At 39.0% G+C, this 16,503-nt stretch overlaps 1 protein-coding gene across 5 annotated transcripts in view; it reads left to right on the top strand.

Annotated features, from left to right (window-relative positions):
• The window catches only part of PEAK1 (pseudopodium enriched atypical kinase 1), a 293,673-nt gene that overhangs the window by 258,789 nt on the left and 18,381 nt on the right, over positions 1 to 16,503 (top strand). For 3 of the 5 annotated variants that reach the window (XM_040642947.1, XM_008708435.2, XM_008708436.2), the window contains one exon: positions 5,528 to 6,966. In XM_040642947.1, coding sequence (XP_040498881.1) covers positions 5,528 to 6,378 — 851 coding nt within the window. In that variant the 3' untranslated portion in view covers positions 6,379 to 6,966. Of the gene's footprint in view, positions 1 to 5,527; positions 6,967 to 16,503 lie in introns of those variants that run through there. The other 2 variants (XM_040642948.1, XM_040642949.1) reach the window with 2 other exon arrangements.

The following is a 16,503-nucleotide window of genomic DNA, read 5'->3' as shown; positions in this document are numbered from 1 at the left end:
ATGTGTAGGTAATACTGGCTTCATAGATTTCAAGCTGGGAAGTGCTCCCTCCCCTTCTATTTGTGGAAGAGTTTGTGCAGGATTGTTATTAGTTCTTCTTTAAACATTTGGTAGAATTCATCAATAAAGCCATGTTGCCCTGGACTTTTCTTTGTGAGAATATTTTAAATTACTGATTCAGTATCTTTTCTTGTTATAGGTACCTCTATAATTTCACCACTTATTCTCTTCTAACTCGAATTTATATTTTTAGTCATTCAGAAACATTTTTTTTAAAGATTTATTTATTTATTTGAGAGAGAGAGAGAAAGAGAGTGCATGCATGAGTGGGGGGAGGGGCAAAGGGAGAGAGAGAGAGAATCTCAAGCAGACTCCTTGCTGAGCACGGAGCCTGACACAGGGCTCAATCCCGGGACCCCTAGATCATGACCTGAGCCAAAATCAAGAGTCAGATGCTTAACTGACTGAGCCACCCAGGCGCCCTAAGAAACATTTGAGCATCTTTTATACCCAGGCCCTGTCTTGACATAGAGGACACAATAATGAATCAAGCAAAGTCCTGGCCATCTTAGTGTTCTCATATTCCTTGTCTCTCTCATTCTTATGAGATATATATATATACACACACACACATTTTTTGTTTATAATTTATATAAATATATATATTTGTATAAATATTTATATATATTTATATATATTTATATGTAATATAGCTCTCTTTCTTGGAAAAAATATTTATTTGCCAAATGCCATTGGTGGAGAAAGGTGGTCCTTAGGTTTGCTGTATGTATTGTCATAGTTCTCTTCTCGTTTCTAGGTGTTCTTGGAGAGAGTTGCACGAATAGGAAATGGAATATACTGTTAGTACAGTCACAGTTTATATTGGTGCCCAAACTAGATATTGCTACAAGGACATGATTTTAATCAAAACAAACCACCATCTTTATTTAGTATCACCCTCAGAACCATGTGGTGCCGTCTATTCTATCTGACCATCAGGAGGAGCATGTATTAGTTTCCTAGGGCTGCTGTAACAAAGTACCATAACCTGGGTACCTTAGAACAAGAGAAATTTATTCTCTCAACAGTTTTGGAGGCTAGAAGTATGAAATCAAGGTGTTAGCAAGGCCATACTTTCTCTGAGGCTCCAGATAGAATCTCCTTACCTCTCCCTAGCATCTGGTGGTGGCCATCAATCCTTGACATCCTTGGCTTGCAGCTGCATTATTACATTCTCTGCCTCTGTCACCACATGGTGTTTTCCCTTTTGTTTCTTTTTATATGATGTTTCCTCTTTTTATAAGGACACCAGTCATATTGGATTAAGGTCCACCCTAATGACTTCATCTTAACTTGATTATCTCTGCAAAAGACTCTATTTCTAAATTAGTTTATATTCACAGGTACCGGGGGTTATGATTTCAACATTTTGGGAGAGAGGACATAATTCATCACATAACAGAGCATCATTCTCTGATGATATTTGATAAGGCCTCATTTTAATAACATTAAAATAGTATAGTAATAACATTACTAATTATAATAACTTTTATAAAAGTTCCATGGTATATTTCTCTGCCTTTAAAAAAAATAATGCCTCTCCCCGTTATACAATAAGCCCAAAAGATGTCATTGATCACAGGTGTATTTGTTTATACATTATGCTCTTTACACAAGTGTAGCTGCCATCTATCACCATACATCACTGTTACAAGAGCATCGATTATATTACTTTTGCCATGCCTTTTGTTCCATGACTTATTCATTCCATAAGTGGAAGTCTGTGTCTCCCACTCCCCTTCACCCATTTGCCCAGACCCCCACCCCTCTCCCCACTGGCATCCATCCATTTGTTCTCTGTATTTATATGTCTCATTCTGCCTTTTGTTTGCTTATTCATTTGGTTTTTTTGTTTGTTTGGGGGGGGAGTAGATTCCACTTATGAATGAAATCATGTGTTATTTGTCTTTCTCAGCCTTCTTTCACTTAACATAATACCTTTTGTGTCCATTCATGATGTCTCAAATGGTATAATCTTATCCTTTTTATGTTTAGTTTTCTTTGGTTAAATACCCAAGTGGAATTATTAGATCATATGGTATTTCTATTTTTAATTTTTTGAGGAACCTCCATACTGGTTCCCACAGTGGTTGTACCAATTTATATTCCCACAACAATATATGAGGGTTCCTTTTTCTCTACATCCTCGTCAACACTTGTCATTTCTTGTCTTTCTTATTTTAGCCATTCTCACAGGTGTAAGGTGATATCTCATTGGGGTTTTGATTTGCATTTCCCTGATGATTAGTGATGTTGAGCATCTTTTCATGTGTCTGTTGGCCATTTGTATATTTTCTTTATCTATTCAGGTCCTCTGTCCATTTTTAGTTAAACTGTTTGGTTTTTTGTTGTTGAGTTGGGTAAGTTCTTTATATATTTTGGATATTAACCCCTTATAAGACATATCATTTGCAAATATCTTCTCCCATTCAGTAGGTTGCCTTTTTGTTCAGCTGATGGTTTCCTTTGCTGTGCAAAAGATTTTTGTTTTGTTTTATTTTGATGTAGTCCCAGTAGTTTGTTTTTGCTTTTGTTGCCTTAGGAGACATATCTAGAAAAATATGATTGTAGCTGATGTCAAAAATATTACTGTCTGTGTTCTCTTCTAGGATTTCTTTGGTTTCAGGTCTCACATCTAGATCTTTAATTCATTTTGAGTTTATTTTTGTATATGGTGTGGTCCAATTTTCCCTGCACCATTTACTGAAGAGAATGTCTTTTCCCCATTGTATATTTTTGCCTCTTTTGTCATAGATTAATTTATCAATATAATTGTATGTTTGTTTCTGGGCTCTGTATTCTGTTCTGTTGATCTGTGTGTCTATTTTTGTGCCAGTCCTATACTGTTTTGATTACTATAGCTTTTCAGTATAATTTGAAATCTGAAATTGTGGTACCTCCAGCTTTATTTTCCTTTCTCAAGATTGCTTTAGCTATTTGGTATCTTCTGTGGTTCCATACAAATTCCGGTATTAATTGTTCTAGTTCTGTGAAAAATAGTGTTGGTATTTTGATAGGCATTGCATTGAATCTGTAGATTCTTTTGGGTAATATAGACATTTTGACCATATTAATTCTTCCAATCCATGAGCATGGAATATCTTTCCATTTGTCTGTGTCATTTCCATTTTCCTTCATCAGCGTTTTGTAGTTTTCAGAGTACAGGTCTTTTACCTTTTTGGTTAAGTTTATTCCTAAGTTTTTGGTGCAATTACAAATGGGACTGTTAATTTCTTTTTCTCCTACTTTATTTTTAGTATACAGAAGCACTTCCAATTTCTGCATATTAATTTTGTATCATGCAACTTTCCTAAATTCATTTATTACTTCTAGTTGTTTTTTCGTGGAGTCTTTAAGGTTTTCTATGTATAGTATCATGTCGTCTGCAAATAGTGACAGTTTAACTTCTTCTTTACCAATATGGATGACTCGTTTCTTTTTCTTGTTAGATTACTATGGCTAGGATTTCCAGTACTACGTTGCATAAAGGTGGTGAGAGTGGACATCCTTGTCTTTTCCCTGATCTTAGAGGAAAAGCTCTCAGTTTTTCACCATTGAGTATGATGTTACCTATGGCTTTTTCATATATGGCCTTTATTATGTTGAGGTATGTTTCCTCTAACCCGACTTTGTCTAGAGTTTTTATCATGAATGAATGTTGAGTTTTGGTAGATGCTTTTTCTGCCTCTAATAACATGAGCATAGAATTTTTATCCTTTGTTTTGTTAATGTGTATCACATTGATTGATTTGTGAATATTGAATCATCCTTGCATCCCCAGAATAAGTCTCACTTGATCACGGTGAATGACCTTTTCATGTATTGTTCAATTCAGTTTGCTAATATTTTGTTGAGGATTTTTGCATCTAGTTCATCAGGGATATTGGCCTGTAGTTCTCTTTTTTTGTGTGTGATGTCATTGTCTGCTGTTAGTATCAGGATGATACTGGCCTTGTGTTTATTTGTATTATCATGTATTTGGAAGCTTTCCTTCTTTTTCTATTTTTTAGAATAGTTTGAGACGAATAGGTATTATCTCTTCTATAAATGTTTGGTAGAATTTACCTGTGAACCCATCTGGTCCTGGACTTCTGTTTGTTGGGATTTTTTTTAATTACCAATTCAATTTCATTACTTGTCGATCTTTCTATTTCTTCCTGATTCAGTTTTGAAAGAATGTACGTTTCTAGGAATTTATTCATTTCTTCTAGGTTGTTTAATTTGTTGGCATATAACATTTGGTAGTATTCTCTTATATTCCTTTGTATTTCTGTTGTATCAGTGTTACTTCTCTTTTGTTTCTGATTTTATTTGGGTCCTCTCTTTTTTCTTAATGAGTCTGGATGAGGGTTTATCAATTTTCTTTATCTTTTCAAAGAACCAGCTCTTGGTTTCATTTATTTTTATTTTATTTTATTTTTTAGTCTCTATGCCCTTTATTTCTGCTCTAATCTTTATTATTTATTGTTTATTTATTATTTCCTTCCTTCTACTGACCTTGGGTTTTGTTTGTTCTTCTTTTTCTAGCTCCTTTAGGTGTAAGGTTAGATATTTTTTTTTTATTCAAGCTTTTTCTTGTTTTTTGAGGTAGACTTTATTGCTATATATTTCCCTCTTAGAACTGCTTTTGCTGCATCCCAAGGATTTTTTGGATTGTTGTGTTTTCATTTTCACACATCTGCATTTTATTATCTTCTAAGTGCAAGTGCTAGAAAGCAAGCAGAGTAATTGGTTCTATAACTAGGGCTTGTAAGAATTGTTCAAAAGTAGTATTGCTCAAATCACAGTTTGGATACCCCACAAAATAAAACAGAATCCTGTAAGAGTTTGTGAAGGATGTTTGGAACAGCAGTTGACTGCTCATATATATTGTTCCCCTTATCCCAATTGCAAGAATTTATACATAAACCAGTTTAAGATCAGTGCTAGAATCCATCTCTGTAGTGAAATAAAATAACATGGTTTATGAAATCGTATTCATATGTTTTGGATTGAAAATGACAAGTGCTATATACAATTCAGTGTAACTTTGGAACAAAGTTAAAAGAACAGAATAGTATCTTCTGAGCATCAGTCTAGTGGTCCCATTGCTAGTTTCAATTGTTTTTTAAAATGCTTCCAAGTATTTTTCTTAATCCACAAATGCTTTAATCTCTACTCTGTCACAATGCAATTATTTGAGTGTCTGTCACTCTTTCATGTTCTAATGGGGTAAATACAGCACTCTTGAAGGAAGGAGTAGAAAATTTCAATTCTCTTTTTGAAAACAAAGCCCATTACCCTGTTCTCTGGCACATTTTATTGCTCCCACCAAGTCTTTGGTTGCTCTTCTTCAACCATTTTGAATTAAGGCATTGACTTCTTATATTCTCATGGCCACATCACTTATTTCTCCTTAAGTTTCAATTATGTAACAAGAATAAAATTTTAACCATGATTTTTCTTTCTTTCTTTTAAAACAATACAGGGCAATCCAGAGCAGCCATGATACCACCCAAGCATCCACGGCAGCCTAAGGGAACTTTGGATGATGCCATAGCCTTTAGGGGGAAAACAGACCAAGAAGCACCTAATGCTTCCCAACCTACGCCACCCCCACTGCCAAAGAAAATGATCATAAGAGCCAATACAGAGCCAATCCCCAAAGACCTCCAAAAATCCATGGAAACGAGTCTTTGTGTAATGGCTAATCCCACCTATGATATCGACCCCAACTGGGATGCCAGTAGTGCTGGCTCTTCCATCAGCTATGAACTCAAGGGACTGGACATTGAGTCTTATGACTCCTTGGAAAGACCTTTGCTCAAGGAGAGACCTGTCCCCTCAGCAGCAAACAGTATCTCCAGCTTAACCACTCTCAGTATTAAGGATAGATTTTCCAACAGCATGGAGTCCCTGTCTAGCCGGCGTGGTCCCTCTTGCAGACAGGGACGAAGTATGCAAAGGCCACAGAGACAAGCACTTTATCGAGGACTTGAGAATCGGGAAGAAGTGGTGGGTAAAATCCGAAGCCTTCATACAGATGCCTTGAAGAAACTGGCTATAAAATGTGAAGACCTCTTCATGGCTGGACAGAAAGACCAGCTCCGTTTTGGGGTAGACAGCTGGTCAGACTTCAGGCTAACCAGTGACAAGCCATGTTGTGAGGCAGGTGATGCTGTTTACTATACAGCTTCATATGCGAAAGATCCACTTAATAACTATGCAGTCAAGGTAAGAAAATATTATAGATCTGATTTTAATCTTATCCAACACACTGTTATTGGGATGGGTCTGTTCTTCTTTCCCGCATTCCTCCATTCAGCAAAAAGTTACTGATCATCTATCTACTTTACACCAGATGTTGTAATAAGCTATGACTGTTTGCAGAGGCTATCTGTACAAACCTGTACAAATAGGTTTGTTATGTGCCTTCCACTCTGTTTCTGTCTTTATTCTCTAATAAAAGACCCTTGTCTGCCCCTACTCAAGGACTCTCCTGCTTCTTGGAGAAACGTTTTTATAGAGCAAAATAACCAATATTTGTTGATGTCCAGGAACATTATTGGTGTTACATAATATGATCTTTATATCAACTTTATGAGATTAAGATTTTTTTATCCATTTGACAGATGAGGAAAATAAAACTCAGACAGGTGAGCTGACTTGCTTAGGGTCACACACCTAGCAATTAGTAGAGCTGGGATTTAAGCACAGATCTCTCTGATTCCATTGGCTACACTTTATCCATTATGTCACATATTAATTTCTTAACTGTATATTACCCATTCCAGACAAACCACTTCTTCAAGAAAGCTGAAACTCTTAACATCAAGAATTCTTGTCCAACTACATTTACTGTAAATCAGCCATAGTTTTCATCAATGTAATAAATAAAGCATGGACTTTCTTACATTTCCATTTTCATTTGTCTCAAGGTATTTTTTTATTTCTCTTGATTTCTTCTTTGACCCATTGGTTGTTCAGTAGCATGTTGTTTAATCTCCACAAATTTATGAATTTCCAGTTTTCCTTGTGTACTTAATTTCTAGTTTCATACCACTGTGATCAGAAAAGATGCTTGATAAAATTTCAGTCCTCTTAAATTTATTAAGTCTTGTTTTGTGGCCTAATATATGATCTATCTTGGAAAATACTCCATGTGCACTTCAGAAGAATGTGTATTCCTTTGCTTTTGAATGGAATGTTCTGTATATATCTGTTAAGCCCACCTGGTCTACTGTGTCATTTAAGGCTGGTGTTTCATTGTTGATTTATTTTGTCTGGATGATCAATCCATTGATTTAAGTCTCCTACTATTATTGTATTGCTGTCAATTTCATCCTTTAGTCTGTTAGTATTTGCTTTATATATTTAATCCTCCTATGTCGGGTGCATAAATATTAACAAATGTTAGAGCCTCTTGTTGGATTGATTCTTTTATGATTACATAATTCCCTTCTTTGTCTCTTAACACAATCTTTGTTTTAAATTATATTTTGTCTGATATAAGTATAACTACTCTAGCCTTCTTTTGGTTTTCATCGGCATGGAATATCTTTTTTTGTCCCTTCATTTTCAGTCTGTATGTGTCCATACATATAAAGTGAGTCTCTTTTAGACAGCATATAGATGGGTCTTTTTTTTTTCTATCCATTCATCCACTGGGTGTCTTTGGATTAGAGAATTTATGCATTGTAAAGTAATTATTGATAGTTCGTGCTTATCTCCATTTTGTTCATTGTTTTGGGGCTGTTTTTGTACGCCCTCTCTCTTTCTTATCTTGATCTCTTCCTTTGTGGTTTCTTTAGTGGTATGCTTATATTCCTTTATCTTTTGTGTTTTTGCCTTTTGGTTACCATGAGCTTACATATAACAACTTATATCTATAAAAGTCTATTTTAAGTTGATTACAACTTAAGTTTCATTCCATTGTAAAGCTCAAAATCGTTATTCTTCCTCCACACATTTCATGGTTTCTTTTTCATTTTATGTTTTTGATGTCACAGTTTACATCTTTTTATTTTGTGTATCCCTTAACTAATTGTTGCAATCATAGTTGTTTTTACTAGTTTTGTCTTTCAGTCTTTATACTAGCTTTACAAGTGATTGATCCACTAACTTTACTATATATATGATATTTTTTCTTTAATGTGTGTTCTTGTTGCTAATTAGTGCATTTTCTTTTCAGCTTAAAGAAGTTCCTTTGATGTTTCTTGTAAGGCCAGTTTAGTAGTGGTGAACTCATTTAGCTTTTGTTTGTGTGAAAAACTCTTTCTCCTTCACTTCTGAATGATAACTTTGCTAGCTAGGTAGAGTACTCTTAGTTGGAAGTTGTTTTTGTTTTGTTTGTGTTTTTTGTGAGTTTGTGTGTGGGGAGGGGTTAGCACTTTGAATATATAATACCACTTTCTTCTAGCTTGCAAAGTTTCTGCTGAAAAATCTGTTTAGAGTCTTATGGAGGGTTTCCTTGTATATAACAAGTTGTTTTTCTCTTGCTGTTTTTAGTATTTTTTCCTTGTCTTTAACTTTTGACATTTTAATTATATTGGTGTGGGTCTCTTTAGGGTTCCTCTTATTTGGAACTCTCTGGGTTTCCTGGATCTGGATGTCTGTTTATTTCCGCAGGTTAGGGAAATTTTCAGCCATTATTTCTTCAAATAAGACTTCTTTCCCTTTCTCTCTCATTTCTTTTTCTAGGAACGCTATGAAGCAAATGTTGTCCATTTGATGTTGTTCTCTACATCCCTTAAGCTGTCTGCACTTTTTTCTTTTTTGTTTGTTTCTGCTGCTCTGATTCAGTGAATTCCACTACCTCACCTTTAACTGATCCTTTCTTTGCTTCATCTAGTCTGCTATTGAACCCCTATAATGTATTTTTCTTTTCTTTCTAGATTTTATTTGTTTGAGAGGGAGAGAGAAAGAGAGACAGAGCGAGTGCAGGAGTGGGAGAGGGGCAGAGAGAGAGAGGGAGAGGGACAAGTAGACTCCCCACCAAGTGGGGAGCCCGACATGGAGCTCAGACCCAGGACCCAGAGATCATGACCCAAGCCAAAGTCAGACACCTCACCAACTGAGCCACCCAGGTGCCCCAGATCCCTATAGTGTATTTTTCAGTTCAGTTATTGTATTCTTCAGCTCTGTGGCTTTTGTGTGGTACTTTCTTATATTTTCCATCTTTTTGTTGAAGTTCTTTCTGTGTTCATCCAGTTTTCTCCCCAGTTCAGTGAACATCTTTATGACCATTACTTTGAACTCTTTATCAGGTAAATAACTTATCTCCATTTCATTAAGGTTCTTTTTCCTCAGGGGGTTTTATTTTGTTCTTTCATTTGGTATATTTTCTTCTTTTTTTTCATTTACCTTAAGGGGGTTTATCTTGTTGTTTCATTCAGTACATATTCTTCCATTTTTTCATTTACCTCGAATCTCTGTTTCCATATGGTAGATGATACAGCCACCTCTCTCAGCCGTAAAGGAGTGGTCTTATGTAGACAAACCTTGTCATTCAGCCCTGCCCCAGCTCTTTGTCATCTCTCAAATTTGTGCCTGTTCAAGCAGCCTGTTGTATTTTTAATAGCTCCCAGTAGTTGAGAATATGCCAAGACCGATCAGTGTCCCAGAGGGGAGAGTCTCAGGACCTAAATTCAGGCTGTCTGGAAGCTAGACCCTCAGGCATCTGCTTTCAAAAATATGCAAATATATGCAGTCCTGTGGGACTGCAAGCATAAGCAGATCTGGAGGTGTCCCCTGGGAAGCAGTTACAGATATCAGGGCTCTAGACAAGAGTATTTTGTGCGATACTGCTGAGCTGGAGCAAAGCAGAGAGAAAGCACCAAGATGGTATCCATAGCCTGTGCTCCTTCAGAGCAGCTCCCTAGGCCACTAAATATGTGCCAAACCTGAGGTCTGCCCCTCAGGCCAGTGTTCCAGGACAAGCAAAGAGGCCTTCTTCACAGAAAGACTAGGGAGTGTGCCTCAGACCACTCTCTGTATAGTGCCCTGGGAGTGAAATGCTGCCAGAAACTGTTTCTCTGGCACATTTCTAATGGACCCAGGAATGCAGGCTCCTGGCACCAGAACCAGGTGATCAAGGAGCATCTTCTGGGCAACAGCCATATAACCTAGGACACCAGACAAAAACCAGGGCACCAGATGTGTGTACAGCTCCTCCAGGAGACCCTGGCACTCTGGAGCTTGGCAGAGGGTGAGTGGAAAGATAGCACCCTCTCTCTGAGGTTTTGGAAAGGTTTATAGTCAGCCCTATGGCTAGCGAATAGGCCTCCTTCACAGAAAGACCAGGCTTTCCTGGGGTCTGTTACCATTTGCTCTGCCCTGGGGGTGGTAGGTTTTTAAGAACTCTTTCTCCATTGGTTACAGTTCTTTGGGACCCATGAGCATAAGCCTCACTGGCTGCCAGAGCCAGATGATATAGAGGTGTCCCCTGATAGTAATCACAAAATTCAGGGTGCCAGACAGAAGTATAAGCTTTTTTCTGGGTGATACCTATTATTATAGTCCCATGGGACCAGGAACACAAACTCACCTGGCCTCCAGAGCCAGGCAGTCAAGAGGTGTCCCCTAGACAATAGCCATAAAAATCAGGCCACCAGACACACATAAAAGTTCCATTCTATGGGATACTGGTGCTCTGGAGCCTGGCAAAGGGAGAGCATGAAGATGGTACCTGCTAGTCTTTGTCCCTGGAAAGTGTTCCAGCTGGTTCCTAGATGTGTGTGTTAAATTAGATGTCTGCCCCTCACACCAGTGCTTTAATATAAGCAGGTGAGCCTCCTTCACTTTAAGTCCAGGCACAATTGGCTGCCTCTTGGGTGGGGAAGTCCCAGCAAGTAGGTTCTTTAAGAGGGGTTTCTCAGATTGCTACAGTCTTGTGGGTCTCAGGACACAAGCCCTGTTGGGTTTCAAAGTTTGATGTTTTGGAGGCTTGTCTCTCAAGTGTATGTCTTAAAGGTTGGGACACCTGATGTAGGATTTAAACCCTTCACTCCTTAGGGAGAAGCTCCAGGTTTTGAGTTCCCTCCCTGTTATGGGACGCTGTACCAGGGGTGGAGTTTATGGCAAGATTTGTGTCCCATTCTCTCCTACCCATGTCAATGTGGTTTTCTTCTTGTTTGCACAGTGTGTTTCATCACTCAGCCAGCCTCTGGATTTTTTTAAGAGGAAATTGTTCCATATGTGGCTGTAGACTCAGTGTGTCCAAGGCAGGAGGTGAGTTCAGGATCCTCCTACCTTGCCACCGTAAACTGGAACCCAATAAAGAATGGACTTTGGAGTCCAAAAAATCTGGGTTCAAGTCCTGGCTCTGCTGCTTAGTAGCTTTGTCACAAGTTGCTACTCTGGGTCTCAGTTTCCTTAACTTTAGAAGAGGATAATAATGGTACCCATCTTTGGAGCTGTTTAGCTAAAAGAGAATAAAACATCCCTGATAAGGAGCACCTGAGTGGCTCAGTCAGTTAAGCATCTGCCTTTGGCTCAGGTCATGATCTCTGGGTCCTGGGATCAAGTCCCACGTCCGGCTCCCTGCTCAGTGAGGAGTCTGCTTCTCCCTCTCTCTCTGCCTCTCCCACTGATGCGCACTCTCTCTCTCTCTCTCATGCTCACTCTCCCTCTGTCTTTCAAATAAATAAATAAATCTTAAAAAAAAATCCCTGGTAAGTGTTTAATCCTTTCGCTCTCCAATAGTGTCTTCCCTAGGTTACTTTAAGAGCCTTAATTTCCTCCTCTTTCAGATGTTTACAGTGACAATCTGTGGGATTGGGGTTAGGATCAAGGGAGCTAATGCACGTGAGTTTTTAAAAACACAGAGTTCGAGGTAAACAGGTAATGTTCTTCATTCCCATAGTCCCTTTTTTATTGATTCTATTTCCTGGTTCAAAACCAATTAACATATCAAAATGACTTTTATATGTTAATTTGGCTTAGAAAGACCAGATGGTGTCTTAGTAAGTTAATGGATACGGTAAACAATTGTCCTTACCTGTCTATCATGACAGAATACATATTTGAACCAGACCTTCAACTGCTGTGTGCAGTTGCAGCACCCATACCACTTAACTGTCTGGTGGTGCTGGCAGAGTGACCCTAGGTCCCCGCCCACACTTTTTAAATTAAACGGAGGGAAAGACTGCAGAGAGGGGAGCTGGATTCTGTCAATACATTACTGTTGAGTCTAAAAAGGCATTTTGAGATTCTCTGTAGCACTCAAGAGCTGTTAAGTCAATTGGGGTTATGGTGTCTCATCTATCTTGGGCCTTTATTGCTACAAGATCCCCAATGCAGGATGAGTACCTATTTCAGAATGGGGCATTGAACTATTTGTTCTTTCAAAACAATTGAGAAGTAGGGCTTGACTAAGTTTATGTATTATTGCCGTGCAATCTTGTCTCTTTCCCAAATCAATGGTCTAGTATTGATTTCTTTGCTTGTAATGATGCAGAAGCAATCTCCAAAGAACAGGTGGCGAGTGGTTATATACTGGGAGTTGTTGGCAGGTTTGGAAAAGGATGTTTTACACTAAATGGTGAATATAAATGTCTCTTTGAAGACCCTCTGGGTGTTTCTAGAAGTACCCAATTGATTGTGCAACCTTAGAGGAATAAACTACCAGGACACTGGGAACCCTGCCTTTGAAGATGTAAGCAAAAGAGAACAGCAGTTGGCTCACACCAACAAGTTTTTACTGTTTATCTTCTTAAAATATCCCTTCCCATACTAATGGAATTTAGAGTAGGCTAACAAGTGTGATTGTCTCTTGAAGAGACTAAAAGGTCTTTAAAATGTTGCAAAAGGAAATCAGTGCTAGAATTTAGCAATTTGAAAGCCAAAGGATACTGCCCCCTTAAATGCCAAGTCTACTGCAGTGATAGAGTATTAAGATCATTACTTTGGGTGTTGTCTTAGTTTGCTCAGGCTGCTATAACAAAATACCACAGACCCGGTGGCTTAAACAATAGAAATTAATTTTGTCACAGTTCCAAAGACCAGAAAGTTCAAGATAAAGTTCTGGCTACTACAATTTCTAGTGAGAACTCTTTCTAGCTTGCAGATGGCTGCTTTCTCCCTGTGTCCTTAACATGGCCAAGGAGGGGATGGAGGCTCTCTGGTGTTTCTTCTCATAAGGATACTAATCCATATCAGGGCCCCTCCCTTATGACCATTTCACCTTAATTACCTCTTTGTAGACCCTATCTCCAAATATGGTCCAATTGGGGGTTAAGTCATGTGTTCCAAGACTCAATTTCTAACGTGGAAGGGGGCATACTTCCCACACAGCACCATGCAATTCTTGGACACCAAAAGGGTGTCCTACAGTTCATCTCAATTCAACTTACCTACCTGGAGATGGCACCATATCTCACAGTTCAAGGGTTCAGTCTACCTGTCCCCTTCCACAAACATTAGATACCAGTCACAAGCCCAAGTTGTTACCTGTGCTTCTGACCAACGGGCTATAAATCAGAGGTTCCCACAACCTCCTCCTTGGGCTTGAATAATTTGCTAGATCAGCTCACAGAGGAGCATCTTACTTACTAGATCACCAGCTTATTAGAAAAGGATATAACTCAAGAACAGCCAGATAGAGGAGATGCATAGAGCAAGGTATGGGGAAAGGGCACAGAACTTCCATGTGCACCACACTCTCCAAATCTCCAAGTGTTCACCAACTTGGAAGCTCTTCAAACTCTATCCTTTGGAGGTTTGTGGAGGCTTCATTACATAGTCATGATTGATTAAATCATTGGTGATTGGCTATTGATTCAACTTCCAGGCTCGCTCTCTCTCTCTCTCTCTCTCTCTCTGTCTCTCGGGAGGAGGTTGGAGGTCCGGGTGGGACTGCAAATTCCAAGCTTCAATCACATGCATGGTTGGTTCCCCTTGCAACCAGCCCCCAATCCCTAAGTGGGGTCCAAAAGTCACCTCATTAACATAACAAGAGACACCTTTGTCACTCTCAATGCTTATGAAATTCCAAGGGCTTGGGTTGCTGTGCATCAGGAACCATGAATGAAGACCAAATATATTTGAGAAATATGTATTTGACCTTTTCTTATAAATCACAATATCTCAGGGTTTAGCATTCCAACATATGAATTTTTGGGACTCAGAATTCAGTCTATAGCATTCCGTTCCTGACCCCCCCAAATTCATGTTCTTATCACATGCAAAATATATTCAATTCATCCCAGTAGGCCCAAAGATCTTAAATCATTCCAGCATCAGTTCTAAAGTCTAAAGTCCAAAGTCTCATCTAAATATCATCTAAATCAGATATGGGTATAACTCAGGGTCTGATTCATCCTGAGGCACATTTCTTCTCTAAGCTGTGTCCCTATGAAACTAGACAAATTATGAGCTTCCAAAATGCAGTGGTGGCCAAAGAAAATGAAAACACTAATTTGAAAAGATCTGTGAACCACTATGTATATTGCAGCATTATTTACAATAGCCAAGATATGGAAGCAGCCCAGGTGTCTATCAATAGATGAATGGATATACACACACATACACAAAGGAATATTACTCAGCCTAGGAAAGAATGAGATCTTGGCATTTGTAAAATATGGATGGACCTAGAGGGTATAATGCTAAGTGAAATAAGCCAGACAGAGAAAGACAAATATCATATGATTTCACTCATATATGGAATTTAAAATCAAAACAAATGAACAGATGATAAGAGAGACAAACAAACAAACAAAAAAAACCCTCTTAAATACAGAGAATAAACTGGTGGTTGCCAGAGGGGAGCTTGATGGGGGGGATGGGTGAAATAGGTGAGGGGGATTAAGACTATATTTATAGTGATGTGCACTGAGTAATACATAGAATTGTTGAATCATTATATTGTACACCTGAAAATAATATAACACTATATTAATTTTACTCCAATTTAAAAAATGCAGTGGTGCAGTAGGATAGACAGTCCCATTCTAAAAGGGAGAAATCAGAAGAAAAGATGGGGTGAGTCCAAAACCTAGCAAGGCAAATTTCATTAGATATGGAGGCTGACGAATAATCCTCTTTGATTCAGCACTCTACACTCCAGGCCCACTGGGGTGGCAGCGTCACTCCCATGGCTCTGCTAAACACCCTGCTCCTTTGGCTCTCGGTGAAGGCCCAGCCCACACTGCCCTCTGTGACGCACCATCCACATGGCTCTCTGCTAGGGTAGCCTACCATTGAGGTACTGGTCATCCTGGCTTTCCAAATCTGGAGAGGCAGCCCTACCCTTTGAAACCCAGAAGGAAACAGCCTTGTCTCTTAGGTTTGTGATGGGAGTAATTAGCCCTGACCATCTCTGAAACACCTTCAGGGTCATTCTTCCCTTTCCTTAAAGAATAGTGTACTTTCACAACTGAATAGCTCTGTGGATCAGTCCTGTAGAATCCAAGAAGTCCAACAGTTTCCTTCATTCCATCCTGCCCTCTCTGTCCCTTTAGCTCAAACTGGTAGTGTCTTTGCTGGGAGAATCCTCTTTCTATTTCTGGTTTCTCCTGAGATGACTGATTAAGTCCATGAGTCACACCCCTGATGTCTTTAGACAAATGGTTGTTCAACCATGCCTTTAGTATTCTTTTTAGAACTAGCTTTCTTGTTTGTTGCAGTATGGATAGGCTGAGAATCTTCCAGATCTTCAAGTCTTTTTTTTTTTTAAGATTTTATTTATTTATTTGACAGAGAGACAGACAGCCAGCTAGAGAGGGAACACAAGCAGGGGGAGTGGGAGAGGAAGAAGCAGGCTCTCAGTGGAGGAGCCTGATGCGGGGCTCGATCCCAGGACTCTGGGATCACGCCCTGAGCCGAAGGCAGACGCTTAACGCCTGAGCCACCCAGGCGCCCCCAGATCTTCAAGTCTTGGTTCCTCTTTGCTTAACAATTCCTTCTTCAATTTCTCTCTCCCCTTTTGCATTTATACTATAAGCAGTCAGGAGGAAACAAGCTGTTCCTTCACCACGTTGCTTAGGAATCTCCCTGACAAATATACAATTTCATTGCTCACAAGTTCTGCCTTCCACAAAATACTAGAACAGTTTAGCCAAGTTCTTTGTCATTAGTTTTTTATCATTTCTCCAGTTTCTAATAACATGTTCCTCATTTCTGTCTGATTCATCACTAGAATCACCCTTAACTTTCATATTTTGCAATAGTCTGTTCATGATTATCTAAGCTTTTTCTGTCACGGATCTCAAAACTCTTCCAGTTTCTACCCAGTTCCAAAGGTGCTTCTACATTTGTGGGTATCTGTCATAGTAGTACTCAACTTCTCAGCACCCAAATCTTAGTCAGCTCAGGCTGCCATAACAAAACACCATGGACTGACTGGATGGCTAGACGTCAGAAATGTCTTTTCTCTCAGTTCTGGAGACTGGAGAACTCTCCTCCTGGCTTGTAGACAGCTGCCTTCTCACTGTGTCTAATGGGGGGGGGGGGGGGGGGGAGGGA

The sequence above is a fragment of the Ursus maritimus genome, unplaced genomic scaffold, assembly GCF_017311325.1.
Source record: "Ursus maritimus isolate PB19 unplaced genomic scaffold, ASM1731132v1 scaffold_27, whole genome shotgun sequence".
NCBI classification, from domain to species: domain Eukaryota; kingdom Metazoa; phylum Chordata; class Mammalia; order Carnivora; family Ursidae; genus Ursus; species Ursus maritimus.
This window is presented reverse-complemented; position numbering and strand designations above follow the sequence as displayed.